The sequence below is a fragment of the Cariama cristata genome, unplaced genomic scaffold (genome assembly GCF_000690535.1).
Source record: "Cariama cristata isolate BGI_N322 unplaced genomic scaffold, ASM69053v1 scaffold2272, whole genome shotgun sequence".
Taxonomy (NCBI): domain Eukaryota; kingdom Metazoa; phylum Chordata; class Aves; order Cariamiformes; family Cariamidae; genus Cariama; species Cariama cristata.
Window position 1 is genome coordinate 37352 of NW_009603028.1, and position 13406 is coordinate 50757.

General features: G+C 50.0%; 1 protein-coding gene across 1 annotated transcript in view; it reads right to left on the reverse strand.

The window, feature by feature from the left end:
- The window catches only part of LOC104157593 (tyrosine-protein phosphatase non-receptor type 11-like), a gene marked incomplete at its 5' end in the record, with an annotated part of 21168 nt that overhangs the window by 7275 nt on the left and 487 nt on the right, over positions 1-13406 (reverse strand). Inside the window, 4 exons of the mRNA XM_009694995.1 lie at positions 92-205; positions 512-631; positions 740-932; positions 3789-3983. Coding sequence (XP_009693297.1) covers positions 92-205; positions 512-631; positions 740-932; positions 3789-3983 — 622 coding nt within the window. The remainder of the gene's footprint in view (positions 1-91; positions 206-511; positions 632-739; positions 933-3788; positions 3984-13406) is intronic.

A 13406-nucleotide genomic window follows, 5' to 3' on the forward strand; every position in this document is an offset into this window, starting at 1 on the left:
GAGAAGAGGTCCTCAGTGCTGGAAAACCATGATGCTCCCATGCAAATATGTTATCCTTCACCCACAGGCACAGCACAGGAGCATCCTGTACCTCAAACTCTTCCCAGAAGCCTTGCTTGGCCTTCTCACTGTGGTCTGCCATTTTGTTCAGCTCCTTCACTCTGTTTTCAATGTTAGCTGCGTTGATGCGCGTGGCGTTGAACGGCTGAAAGGCAGATGAAAACGGAATAGAAATCACTTTCAATAACAGAAAGACAGATAACTTCCCCCTTGAAAAAAAAACACAAACCAAAACAGTTCCCGAATCCCTGGGGGTTTTGGCAGGAGTTGGGTCCATTCCTGAGGCCTTGAGTGCAGGACCAGGCAAGTATGAGCCTGGACAAGCATGACAAGGAGCCAGCGGGATGTTCTGGGGTCAGGGATTTCCCAAAGAGCAGGAGCAGATCTGTGCACTCCCCTAGGAATCTGGGCAAGCCCAGAACCAACAAATATGTGCTAGGGTAGCTATTACCTGCTTCAGATGAACCACAGCTCCAGATTTCTCCACCATGGGGTTTTTCTTATAGTGCTCCACCAAGTCTGTGAGCGTGTCAAACCTCTCGCCTCCTCCCACGTCATACTTCCCGTCTGGCTGCAGGACAGAAAGACAAAACCACGGTGAGATTCGAATGCACAGCTCCCAGCTGGGTCACCCACCCAGCACCTATCGCAGGGTGAGGATGGACGGCACATTTCCCACCTGGTAGTGGATCATCACGTGCGTCACGTGTGGTTTCCGGTCCCCAGTTTCCATCTTATCCTCATTTGTCAGCACCGACAATACAAAGTCTCCTGGTTTGCTCTGGCTTTCTCGCACCAGAAAACTACCTGGTTTCCCCTTCTCTGTCAGAAGCTTCTCTGCCTCCTTGCCGGTGAGATGCCCGTGGTACCACCTAGGAAGCGGCAATGGAGAGCAAGGTCAGCTCAGAAATGTACAGAGCATTGCCTTTAGACAAGAGCTACACTCACTGTTGGGGATGGTTTTCATGGGAAACCCATTGCTAGGCTCCCAGTCTGACGGCTCGACCCGCTGGCACGACACCGGCTTGAGTTATTTTAGAAACAGTCCCCAGTGACTTTCCTCCAACGCTTCGCAATGTCACATCAATACCTTAGCCTGAGGCTGGAAATGTCAGGGCTTTGCTCAATCTTCCAGTCAAATGTGAAATGGCATCAGTATATTAAACTGCCACGTGATGTACGACGAGCACTGTCATCTAGGGATGGGGCTCTGATGATTCTGGCAGCTCTTACTTGAAGGTGGCTACATTTTCCTTTCTTTTTTTTAACGCTTGGAGTCAGCAGGCTGTAGTCAGACAGTGTAGGACATGAGCATATGGACAACACTGACCAGGAACACAGTTTGGGAAGGGTTTTCACCAGGCTCCTCCTAGGTGGAGTCCCTGCTGCTGCCCTCCCAGGTCACCATCCTCAGCTCAGGTTGGGCTGAGGAAGAAGAGAAGTGCCCTGCACGCTCCCCTGGTTGCCAAAACCGGGTTCCCCACTGTGCCCAGGAGGTTTCTCCCCCTCCAGCCCTGCCTGCAGCCACATCTCTGGGCAGCGGCGATTACAACGTGCAGGGCTTTGTGTTCATCTCTTCCCAAGCCTCACTGTGCGGGCAGGAGTTGCACCACCTCTCCGTCTGTGTACATCTTGCACGCATGTGCCCCTGTTTCTCCATCTAATCTCTCCTAATCCTTTCTCTTGGTCTGCTGACATACTTACACTGCAGTCCCAGTGTAACGCAGGCTATCTTTGAACCAGCTTGGCCAGAAGCCTGTAGCACGGGCAACAACCCTTGCCGCAATGCCTTGGGGTTACACACACAATAATCTGCCCGTTCCTGGGCATCTCCTCTGCAGCGATACCGTGCTCTGGCTAGGCAGCTCACCTGGCTTAACAAGGCAGCACGTCTCGCCTACCCACACAGCAGCTATCCAGGGCAGGCATGCCTCACGGGCTAGCACTCTGCTACAGCCTTCCACAGACAGAAATAAGTTTGGAGGGAAGCAGAGTTTCTTTTTGCCTCAGAACCTTCAATCCCCACGCTCCATCAACACTCAGCAGTGGCTCTGGGCACATGCCACAGGTCCCGCTTTGAAGATGCTGGCTCCTGGGCCCGCCAGCCAAGCTGTCAGGAATTCAGAGAGGCTCAAAATAACCTTCCAGGGGCTATGCAATGGCATCACGTCACATCTCAGCAACTTTGTCCCAGAGGACGAAGTTTATAGAACAGCACTCAGTGATGCCGGGCCTTTCGAGTCCCGACTCAGCACGCTGCAAAGGCAGCCGTTTCCAGCTCAACTGGGAAGACCCCCAAAGTGCCAGACTCGTTCCTGCGGGCTTGCGAAGGCATTGGGATCAGGGGGCTACACGGGCCATACTGCTGCAGAGGGCAGAATGGCCAACCTCTGGTGAAACATCCCCGTGCCTGCTTACAGCATCGCTGCTATTCAGGGCCAGGTCTTGGAAACCCTGCTACCCTGATACATCCCGCTATATTCTGACAGCATCACCATTTCATATATTTAGAGGACTTGGATCCTTTTCCCTCTCTTCTCCTTGATGCCATCAGATGGGTGGTCTGGAGCAGCAGTCTTCCTCGCCAAGCCAGACTTTCCTTGGCGGGAGAAGAGGGGGAAACCCAGCTGAAGGGGGTTTCCACTTTTCCAGAGTTTCTGCTAACATGAGCGACTGCCTGGCCGCTTTTCACACCGCGATCTGGAACGAGCAAAGAAACCTCTCTGGCAACAAGGGAGGACATGAGCTGGAGGGACTTCCCAGCGCCGCGGCCCAGTCAGCTCACATGACGGCGTGGAGAGGAGTGCCTCCACTCCATTTCAGGAACCGAGACTAGTCACGGCTTCGCCTTACCCCGGTTGCTAAAATTAGAGTAATTAGGGGCCCGCTTTGGCATCGCCAGCCGCCTGACTAGGCATTCCCCTTTCCAACCCACCGTGTCAGCTGCTGCATATGACACTGGGGAAACTGAGGGGGAGGAGAAGGAAAAAAAGGGTCACTGGAGTGTCACAGATGAAGGGGAAGAAAGAAGGTCACTAATCGGCTGGTGGAAATATCCTGAAGCAGCCCGAGGCAAGCTGCTTCTCATAGGGAGTCAGCCATCCCCATCCCTCCAAGATAACAGTGTGTTGCTACTAGGATGACACAGGCTGAGATAGGATGGAGGAAGACTCTTTACGGAGCGTTTCTACCCAGCGTTCTGCAGGCAGACAAGTCACTTGCAGGTGTTTGGTTTCTTTGAAAACCAAAGTTGTGTGCTTCCTAGGATATGCCTGCAGGACCCTTTGCAGATGGACTCATACTGCTCACGTGGGACGGGGCTCTGAGCAACCTGATCTAGTTGAAGATGTCCCTGCTTATTGCAAGGGGGGGTTGGATTGGGTGACCTTTAAAGGTCCCTTCTGACCCAAACTATTCTATGACTCTACGATTCTGTGTTTCCAGTTGCCTAAAAGCTAGAGAAAGCTTATTAGCACATGTTGACGCTGAGCAAGTACCAGCTTCTGGGCCTTGTGGATGTTACCTAGCCAGCTTCTGGTCACGTCTGCAGGCAGAGCAGCTGGAGAACCATATCCCAGAGACGTGCAGCTTTTGGGTCACGAAACCCAAACACACTCCGGTTTGGGCTCCTTTCCCAAACCAGGCCAGGTGAGGCCGGCCAGGTTGAGCTATCTGGGAAGACAGCATCACCACCACCAAGACAGAGGCTGTTAGAGAGCATGGCTTACCTCTCCGAGGTGGGGTCCTGGCAGTTGAGAGGATACTTCAGCTCGATGACATTGCTGTTCTTCTCCCGCAGCAGTCCCTGCTGCTCCGTGTAGTACTGTACCAGCTCTGCAAGGGTGGCAAACTTCTCACCTCCGTACAGGTCATAGTAATCCCCTGTGTTCTGGATCTTAATGTGCGTCACCTCATCGTTTCTTCTGAGGAAGGAAGGCAAACCAGACCGTAAGCGTGACAGAATGGAAACCCAGCACTGGCCTTCAGTGTCCAGCTGCCTCCGGGACACCACGTACCCCGTTAAGCTGCACCACGCGCCCTCTGTTCGCTCAGATGCTGCTCGTGCTGGCCACACTTCTACAGCAGGGGAAGGGATGGATGCTCCTTGGCCAAGGTTACTCAGCCAAGAACTGACTCTGTACCTCGCAAGCTTCCAGCCCGCTCTGCTTCCCAGACAACCTCACACAGAGGAGGTGAGTAATTCCTCCTCTGCCATCCCTTCCACGTCCTACACTACTTACCCTCTCAGCTGGATGAGGTTCTGACGTCACTCTGGTTTACAGTGAACAGTTTTCTATGCAGAACGTTACTCGCTATCATCTAATTAGTTTAGAAAAAAAAAAATAAAAAAATCACCCAAACCAATATACTGCCTGATATTTGCAAACCCTATGAACTGTACTGAAAGGGTTGATGCTTTCCCCTCTCCAGTGGTGCCCTCCAGGCTCAAAGGAATACAGCTGGGTGCCTTTATCAGCCTGTTCCAAGAGCTCCATCAACCTGGGAAAGCCCAGCCTCCTTCCTCAGAAGGCCACACTAACCTCCGAGAGCCAGGTTAATTACATTTTAAATGCTCTTAGCAGCAGCCCCCCCTGAGCTGGGGAGACATGGCTGGAAGCCCGTTACTTGATGGACGAGCTGGGTCAGAGAGAGATTCGTAAATCCGGGCAAATTTCTCGTTCTTTACCGTGCTGAGCTGCTCCCGGCCTCTCTCAATTTGTTGCCAAAGCAACCGTGACAGCGAGATGCAGGAGACTCAAGGTGGTATAAGCAGCGGACCAGGTCAGACAGAAAAGCCATTTCACGGAGCGGGGAATTAGGAAGGCTAAAAAACTAAAAGAGGTTAAATGGAAGGAAGAGCTGGACCGTGGCAGGGGCTCTGGGGCTCTCAGAAGCGGCACTGCCCCTATTTCTGCTCTCTTTCTGCAGCAGGGTACAGCTCCCGTAGCGATGCAGGGAAAGACCAGATATATCTGGATGGTATTGGATATCAGCTCCACAAAATCCTCTCCTGTTGAGTTTTTTTCTGGGCTGTAGGTACTGTCTACCTCTCGATTTCAGAGAGAGGTTGAGATCTGGCCCTCAAACGCAAGCGGTGGCGAAAGGCTCGGTCTGCCTTAGGGGGCTCTGGAGCAGCGGCAGAACAGGGCTGTGTCAGCGGGATGTGCACACCAGGGTGTGTGCTAACCTCACTTCTCTGCACTTCTCACTCGCTAAGGTTCCCAGCATCATGCTACATCTGCACAGGGTTTACAGCAGTGTAATTTTATTTATTTGTGTAAATTCTTCTAGTCCAGACAAGCGCTTGGAGCAGCACCAAGGTGGCCGAGTTCTCCTCTGGCCGAGGGGATCCAGCTGCTTCTCCATCCTGCCTCGCACGTGCAAGACGGAGACCTGGCTCCTCAGGTAAGGTGAGGAACGACCTCCTCCCTGGTACCTCCTCTTGAATACTACATTGTACTATGCACTGCAAGGTCTCAGGAAAGTCCATCTGGGAAAACTCTGCTGACTTTACTATAACTCACTCTCCCAAAAAGCCTGACAGCAGAGGACATCAAATTCCGTGAGCCCGGGGCTGTGTATCTATCTGCAGGGCTGTGGGGTGCCTGGTGAAGGGCACACAGAGCACCGTGAGAAGCACAGCAGCCTCTCTCCGTGACGGGATGCTCGCTGCCACCCTGGGATGCCCTCGTGTTGCTCAGAGGCATGGCTGCCTTTATGTAACTACTGCCGCGGATTTTGCTATTTCCACATTATCTTGGGGATTTTAACAGCCACGACTTTTGGCGTGCGAGAGGCTTGTCTTGTGCACAAGCAAGTTAAAGGCTGACTGTCCAACGAGCCGTGATAGAGCACATGGCAGCAGCCCCACAACAAGACCAGGTCAAGCTGGAACTTGGCAATGAGACCTCAGTGTGCTAAGCCTTGAAGAGCCCACCGACACATTAACAGCAGCGGGCTACGACAGCCACCGCGTGCCCCTCCTCCAGACCTGCCTTTATTAGAGGCAGGACTTACGATTAGATGGCAATGCTCTTAGCCACATCCAAGCCACAGTCGCCACATGTCATGCAGTCCTCCCTAGAACACTGCCCTGACAGACGGCCGTATTCCTATTTACTCCATCCCAGATGCTAAGAGGGCTTTGTCAATGTAGAATCAGCAATTCCAGTTTGTGCTCACACAGCCCTTCTCGGATGCTTTGTCTGGCATCGAAGCGATTTCCAGTTAATGCCAATTCGGTGGCAACAACCAACTGAGTGTGAACAGGCAGAGACAGCATCCACAGTATTACCATCATCCCACATTAACAGCGGAACAAAACCAGCGAAAGACTGACAAACAGACCTGAGGTGTGAAAATCTGCATCTGGATCCTCAGTAGTAGTGTTGCACCTTGACAACAAGGTCTTGGCGACAGAACCCAACCGGGAACTGATGAGTGACACTCCTGGCTATTTAGAGAGACAGGGTTTAACTCTCCCTGGTCCATCTGGTGGGTATAGTTCTGACCTGGCCTGCCGCGCCAACTCCAGCTGTCCTATGGGCAGAGACTTCAAAGTTTGGCAAATATTTGCAATCTAGGGTATGAGCAGAACTCACTAGATGGAAATGAAAACTGGCTGCGAAATTCAGATCCCAGCCAGCGACTCTGATGACAATGCCTCTTCTCCGAGAGGAGCTGGCACGTGAATCCCTTCTGCCATTCACGCCAGCAGCTGGAGCGGAGAGCCTTTGTGCAGCACAGAAGGCAGCAGACCAAACCGTGGGTTTTGCCACTTGGCCTGAGGCTCAAAAGCTCCCTTCTTTCCAGAGCTCGGTCCCCACATCCCAACCCCATTACAGACCTACAAAGGCTCAGTTCACAGACCCTCCCCTCACCCCCAACGCCTTTGAGCAGTTCAGGGATGAAAAGCAGAGAGATAATCAAGGTCATTTATCCCGTGAGCCCTCAAGGTCAAGCTAAACACAAAGGGCATTGATCGATCTTCATTTCCTTCCCATTTTCTTCTCTGGAAGCTTGCATCGCCTCTGTAGCTCCAAACTGGGCAGCAGAACTGGACTGCACAGTAGCAGCATCCGTTAAACTGTGCCCTCGACGTGCTGGCTGGTAAAATAAAGCACAAAAGGAGATGCCCAAAGCACTCAGCTGCCCTGTGCTAGAGGGCATGGCTCCTTCAGACTAACAGAAAGACATCTCTCATACAGGGATGCAGCACTGTTTAGTAGCAGACGTCAGCTTTTTTGGCAGTTTCGGAGTCAGCAATTGGACAAGTGACAGTTGCCTCCATTCCAAGTTAAGCTTCTTTACACTATCAGCACAACTCCTTAGCTAGGTATCCCGGAGGCTTTCTTGATCCAAAATATCCCAACTTGTGAATCTGTGTCCACCCTGCAGTGACCACCAGCGTAGATGCAGTCTGCTCTTCTTGGCAGTAGAGCGCAGTCAGTAAGGACTCACAAAACCCCCAAACAGACCCTTTTTGTGTCACTGAAGGCAAAAGAACCACTTTAAAATGTCAGAAATGCCTTTGATTGTTGTATCCCCAAAAGCCTTTTTTGGTCATGTGTTTTTCCTGCCGGTGTCAGACAAGGAAAGCCTAGAACTTCCCAGCATGCACATACGACAAGCTGCAAAAAGCAACCCAAAAAACTCCAAAGACTCTCTATGGAAAAAACAAGAAGATTCTTGCACAGGGTTTAGAAACTTTGCTGCATGTTTGCTTTCAATTAAATGAGAGCTTGGGCTCTCAGCGAAAACTCACTATCCGCCAATACAACCCAACAGAACCAACTGACACTTGCATGCAGTTTCAGAGACACAGCCAAGTGAATTCTAGAGATTAGGTATGGATTTCAAATTCTTCATACCCTATTCCTAGGAAGAAGCAATTCAGCTGCCTGCCTGAGCCCTACTGCTCACCAAAGGCGTTAGAAGCTCCAGAAGGTGCATAGGGACCAAGGACATCCAACTACTCAGTGAACTCACACATCGGCACCATTGCCCTATTTATTTATGCTTTTCGCATTCCTGAAGGTGCTTCCTGCTCCAAAGAGATCCAGTCTTTTGCCCTAGGAAGGGATGTGAAGCACAGATCATTTGCCAACCGTCTGCCATCAAAAGGAGGCTTTCAACACACTCCTCTGCCTTGCTGAAGTTGTAAATAGCAGCAAACATGAGCACAAGTAAGCCAAAGGCATGTTAGTGTTACATCTCTCACCGAACGATCCGCTTCCAAATAAATTCAAGGCACGCCAGGACAAAAGGAAGGCGTTGTTGTCAGAGAACATGCTTTCCTAAGGGAAGAAGGGTCCTGTGATAAAAGCACTTAGCCAAGATTTGATGATTTGATGTTCAGTGCCTTCTCAGAGGCTCTCAAGGTGACTCTGGGCCCATCACTTCTTTCCTAGCCATAACGTGAAGACAGTGCTTCCCTTCGTTGGCTGGCCTGCCTTGGAAGAAGCAGAATCAGGCTTACCGCTCACCGAATATTTGCGAGAGGTAGGTCTGGATTACAGGGCCTTAGTAGGGCTGGTAGGTGCTGTTATGACGGGACACAAGGACAACGGTTTTAGAAAAGAGCCTCTTTCAAGTCTCCTTCCATTCTTCTCTAGGTCCAACTTTCTTCCTGTGCTGCAATTGTGTGGTCTGCAGGCAGCAACTCAACCAATGTAACACACCTGTAGTATTGATTTACTCCTTTTCCCGGACTATGTATTCTACAGGACATAAAATCCTCCTTGATTGCATGTCTTAACCTGCACCCAGACTGTATTTGTACATGCCTTTTGGGGGAAAAAAAAAAAGTCCAGTTACGTATAGGAATGCTCAATGGAAGTGTTAACAGGGAAACCACCCTGGGAGACTGTAGCTCTAACGAGAGTTTGTTACCCAGAAGCACTTTGTGCTGTATCCCATGAACGAGGATAAGATCTGTTCCCATAAAATGTGACCCAATTACCAAATTAACAAGGTCTCTGATGGATGGTTCTTAACTGTCTTGGCATTTGCAGTACTGTTGTGGCCACGGGCCAACCACCACTTCGGCGAACTTTCAACATGCCTTTTGCTTTTGTTCAAGCTACTTACCCAGACCTGGCCAAAACTGTAAGAATCTGTTTGCTGTCTTCAGAAGCGATCCTAAACACCTGGTCTTCTGAAAACATGCTCTGGCAGATCCAGGCAAGCACTGAAGCCTGGAAACACGGGGCATTTCCTTTGTGGTTTCCCATATTTCTCCCCCAACATCCCTCGCTTTCAAAAGGAGGTCTATTTTGTCAAGAATCACGAATAAAATTTGGAAGACTCAATATCAAAAGCAAACCCAGTACCAGGTCCTTCTAGGAAACGAGATGTGACACAGCATACAAGAAAGGCAAGGAAGTTTTTGTAACAGCCACTCATCAGAACCGCAACATGCAAATAAACTCGCCTTGCATCGTCCGAAAATCCCCTAACTACCAAGCTCTGCTCCCACCATCCACAACATCTCCCAGAGCTCTCCTGCAAGCCCGGCTCCACTTTACAGCCCCTTCCAGGCTCCGAAGCCGAGACATTCCTCCAAACGGTCCCAATTCAGTGCAGGTTTTGTGAGCCACCCCAAACCCAGCCTGAAGTGCCGGAGTGCTGTCGTTACCTTCGGCAAACACTACCACTCATAACCTGCAGGACCCAGTCCTCGCGGTGAGGAATCATCACCCACGTGAAGTGACCCGCTGATACAGAGCTGTCTTATTGTCTGGGTTGAGGCAACACTGAAATACCTACAGAGAGCAGTGCCGCAGCTACCGCATGGGACAAAACTAGACAGCTCACGTAGAGACGCAGCAGATATTACTACAGCCTTACTCGAAATGACTCTCCGTCAACATTACACTTCAGCTGAAGTTGCCAGACCGCTTTCCTCCCTGTTGATGTGCTCCACGTATTTGCTGAAGTGCCCAAAGAATAAGATGAGCCAAGAAATCCCAATTCAGTATCTCGTACTGACGTATCACCAGCACACCAAACAAAGACTTCTCAGAAACACAGCCCTCTTGGCACCCGACTACGTCTGATCCTTTGGGTGGAACAAGCTCTTGAATTTCTCTGCAGAGATATCCCAAGAAGCAGCACGTTTCAGAAGAGGAAGGGCTGATGAAAGGAGCCAGGTTTGGCCGATTACAAGTTGCCGGCAGTTTGGACTCAGAGCTGAGGATTTTTTTTTGAAGAGTTCTTTCTATTCTTTTGAGACCAGGATGAACATCATACATTGATGAACTGTATCATGTCCTCTCCACGTGGCTTGCCTCTTGAGAGCTGAAAAACCAGAGCCCTGTAAAGACTTGTCGTTGTAATGGTAAAGGCTGAAAGAGTGCACAGAGGTAAAGAAAGAAAGGGAAAGCAGCCACACAGTTTCATGGAAATCTTTTCCTAACTTCTGCAATATTATTTCCTAACCTCTCTTCAGGGACACATATCTGGATACACACCAGCACACGGTCACTCGGTGTGTGGTCTGGTCAGCCCAAACTCCATCACCTGCTTGTTTTTCAGCCCACATCCTCTCTGTAATTAAAAGGAGCTGCATTTCCCCTCACTGGCTTTCAAAAACCCTCGAAGAAGCTGAAGGGGGGGCTTGAAAGAAGAAGGAAGAGGTTTTGATTGTTTTCCTAAAGGTACTTTCTCCTACTGACAACTCTATTTTAGGTACTTTTTCAAAGATATCGATATTGCTTCCTTGAAAACCTTTTATTTCTCAGAAAGGAAAAAAAAATAAATATATATATACCTGTCCAGTCCAGAGATGATAAAAATAAAAAAGCTTTATTGGGGTACAGTTCTAGGTGAGAATAATAACACATTGTTCCATCTCTGTGTGTGTAGTGTAACAGGGAAAGGGGAAAAACATAGGGGGAAGACAGCCGCCCAAGTTTTCAGCTTTCACAGCACATAAAACTACTTATTCTATACTCTGTTAGGTTTTGCAGCTCTAATTCCCAAGTACATTTATGTTTTGGGAAAAGAGCGTATCGCTCAAATGGAAGTATACACAAAACTGGTCTACCTAACCAGTGACCACGTCCAAGCAAATTTTCCATACCCCAGGCTCTAGGACAACCCTTGCCTCAAGTCATGGGATGAGCCAGGAAGGAGCAAGGATTTGCAGGTAGAAGTAGTCAATGAAAGAATTCTTTCCTTGTCTTCAATTTGTGATGCCTCAAAGCTCAACCCATTGCCTCTAAGCTGGTGTGTCACGTTTAATGTGCTTTCCTGGAAACATGGTACGTGGCACAACTTTGGTTTACTCGGAACGGTGAGAGTTGGTCAGACTTTCCACCGAGTTACCATCTGTCAGTGGGTTGTGGTGGTATTGTTCAATACTATGATGTTAAGGCATGCTGTACGAGATGCTCTTAACTTGCGTCTCATTACTGCAGGGCAGCGTGCATACATTAAGGGCATTAATTGGCTCGATCTTACGGCCAAAACAATACTGTTATTAAACATTTACTGCAACACAAAGGTCTCCCTGCAGTAGGAAGTGGTCCAAACCCCCTCCGATAATCTGAGGCTCCCTTCCTCCCCGCTCTCTGCTTTCTGCCACAGAGAAAGCAGAAAGGGGTAAAGAAATACTGGCAATAAAGAAACTGCTCTGGGACTCCACAGGCAGTCGCAGCTCTTCCACGGGAGACCAAGTTTTTATTCAACAGGTGCCACAGCTGGAAGAGAGGAGGCAGCGGACCAGCACGGGTGGAAGACAACAAACCTCGACAGTAGAAACACACGTGGCCTTTGGCGGAGGGACAGAGCTAAGGAAAGAAAACCACGCAAACTCGTGGACTGACTCCGCGGCACAAGGCACGAGTGCAGCAATGCAGGTGTGGGAACTGGCTCTCCCGGCAAAGCAATTTCCCTTGCTATTTCGGGGTAATTACGCTGCTTGCTGGGTATCTTTCCCCATCAGGACACTGTTGCAGAGCCATAACCTGCATCTGCTTGCACACTGCCTAGCTAAGCAGGTGCTGTCAGGGCTTCACTTTACCATCAGACAACACCCTGACTCGCCAAATTACACGAAAAGAGACACTAAGCTCCCAGGAAGATAACCCCCCCCCCCATTTTACACGTATTCCCTTGCTGTCACAGCTTGCTCAAGGCAGTTCTCTGTGACTGAGATGATTTTCCATTCTAATTAGAAGCACCTCCTGCCTCTCTCATTAACTCACAGCCACTTCTGATTGCAAGATTACCAGGGAGCTGGCAAAATCAGATCCAAACACTCCCCACCCAGCCAACGCATGGGAAAAGCCGGAATTTTTCCCTTCTGCTGTATCGCTCCGTAGCGGGAGAAGCTGTGGTCGGCCAGAGCCGTCCGAGAGGCAAAGGGTCGGACTTCTGGGATGTATTTCCCAACACAAAAGGAAGCATTTATATTAAAAAAAAACACATCAGGCAGCTGCAAACTCTCTCTCTTGCCAGGCTAAGGAATGAGTGCACTTGGCAGAGAGGAGTGCGTGTTCAAGGCTGGTGACAATTGCAAGGGGGGGAAGAAATAAGGCTGAGAAGGGTTTTATCTGAGCAGTTAAGGCAACAAGGAGAGGGTAAGGTCTCACTGGAGCCGGTCGGCATCGCCAAGCTGCTCGGACCTGCCAGCAGCTCCCGTGGCACCTGGCGGCACCCAGAGGTGCACGGGGAGGGACCGACGCTCGAACTGTGCTGGTGTTGCTCAGGTCCTGTTAGATGTCAGTGCCGGCCAGGTGGAAATGCTCTGTCCACTCTGTCCTTTGCACAAAGTTTCTCTAAACACAGCGTTGGTCAAAGGATTTATAAACTCACTGGATTTTCCTAAACAACATGAGGGTTGTTTAAATTAAATAGAAGCCACCACCAAAAAAAAAAAAACAACCCAATAAAAGAGGTCTGTGTTACAAGTGCCTGGAGAAACCTTTGGTGAGCTATTTCCCTGGATGGAAGATTCATGCCTTGAACTCACAACCTGCTCCTTTTAATCTCAGGGACTCATCGGGTCAATGTTCTTCTTGGCCTTTTCCCTTTAGTTCCCCTTCAGGGAGTTCTACCCAGCGCATCTGCTCCACTGCATCGTAAGGGGCCGCATCCACAAAGCCCATCGGCAAAACTGCAGCTTTCCTTTCTGCAATTGCCTTGGTCCCAAAGAACGCGATAGCACTTTAAAGGTGACGTGCGCGATACTGTCTGGGAACACAGGCACTGTGAGGCTGGTCAGCAAGCTCACCCTCTTACGGAGATGCTCCTGGGATCCCTTACGGACACAGAAAACAAGGCTCTCCCAAAGGCACCTACATTAAGTTCCTTCGAAATGGGAGTCAGACAATTCATTCCTG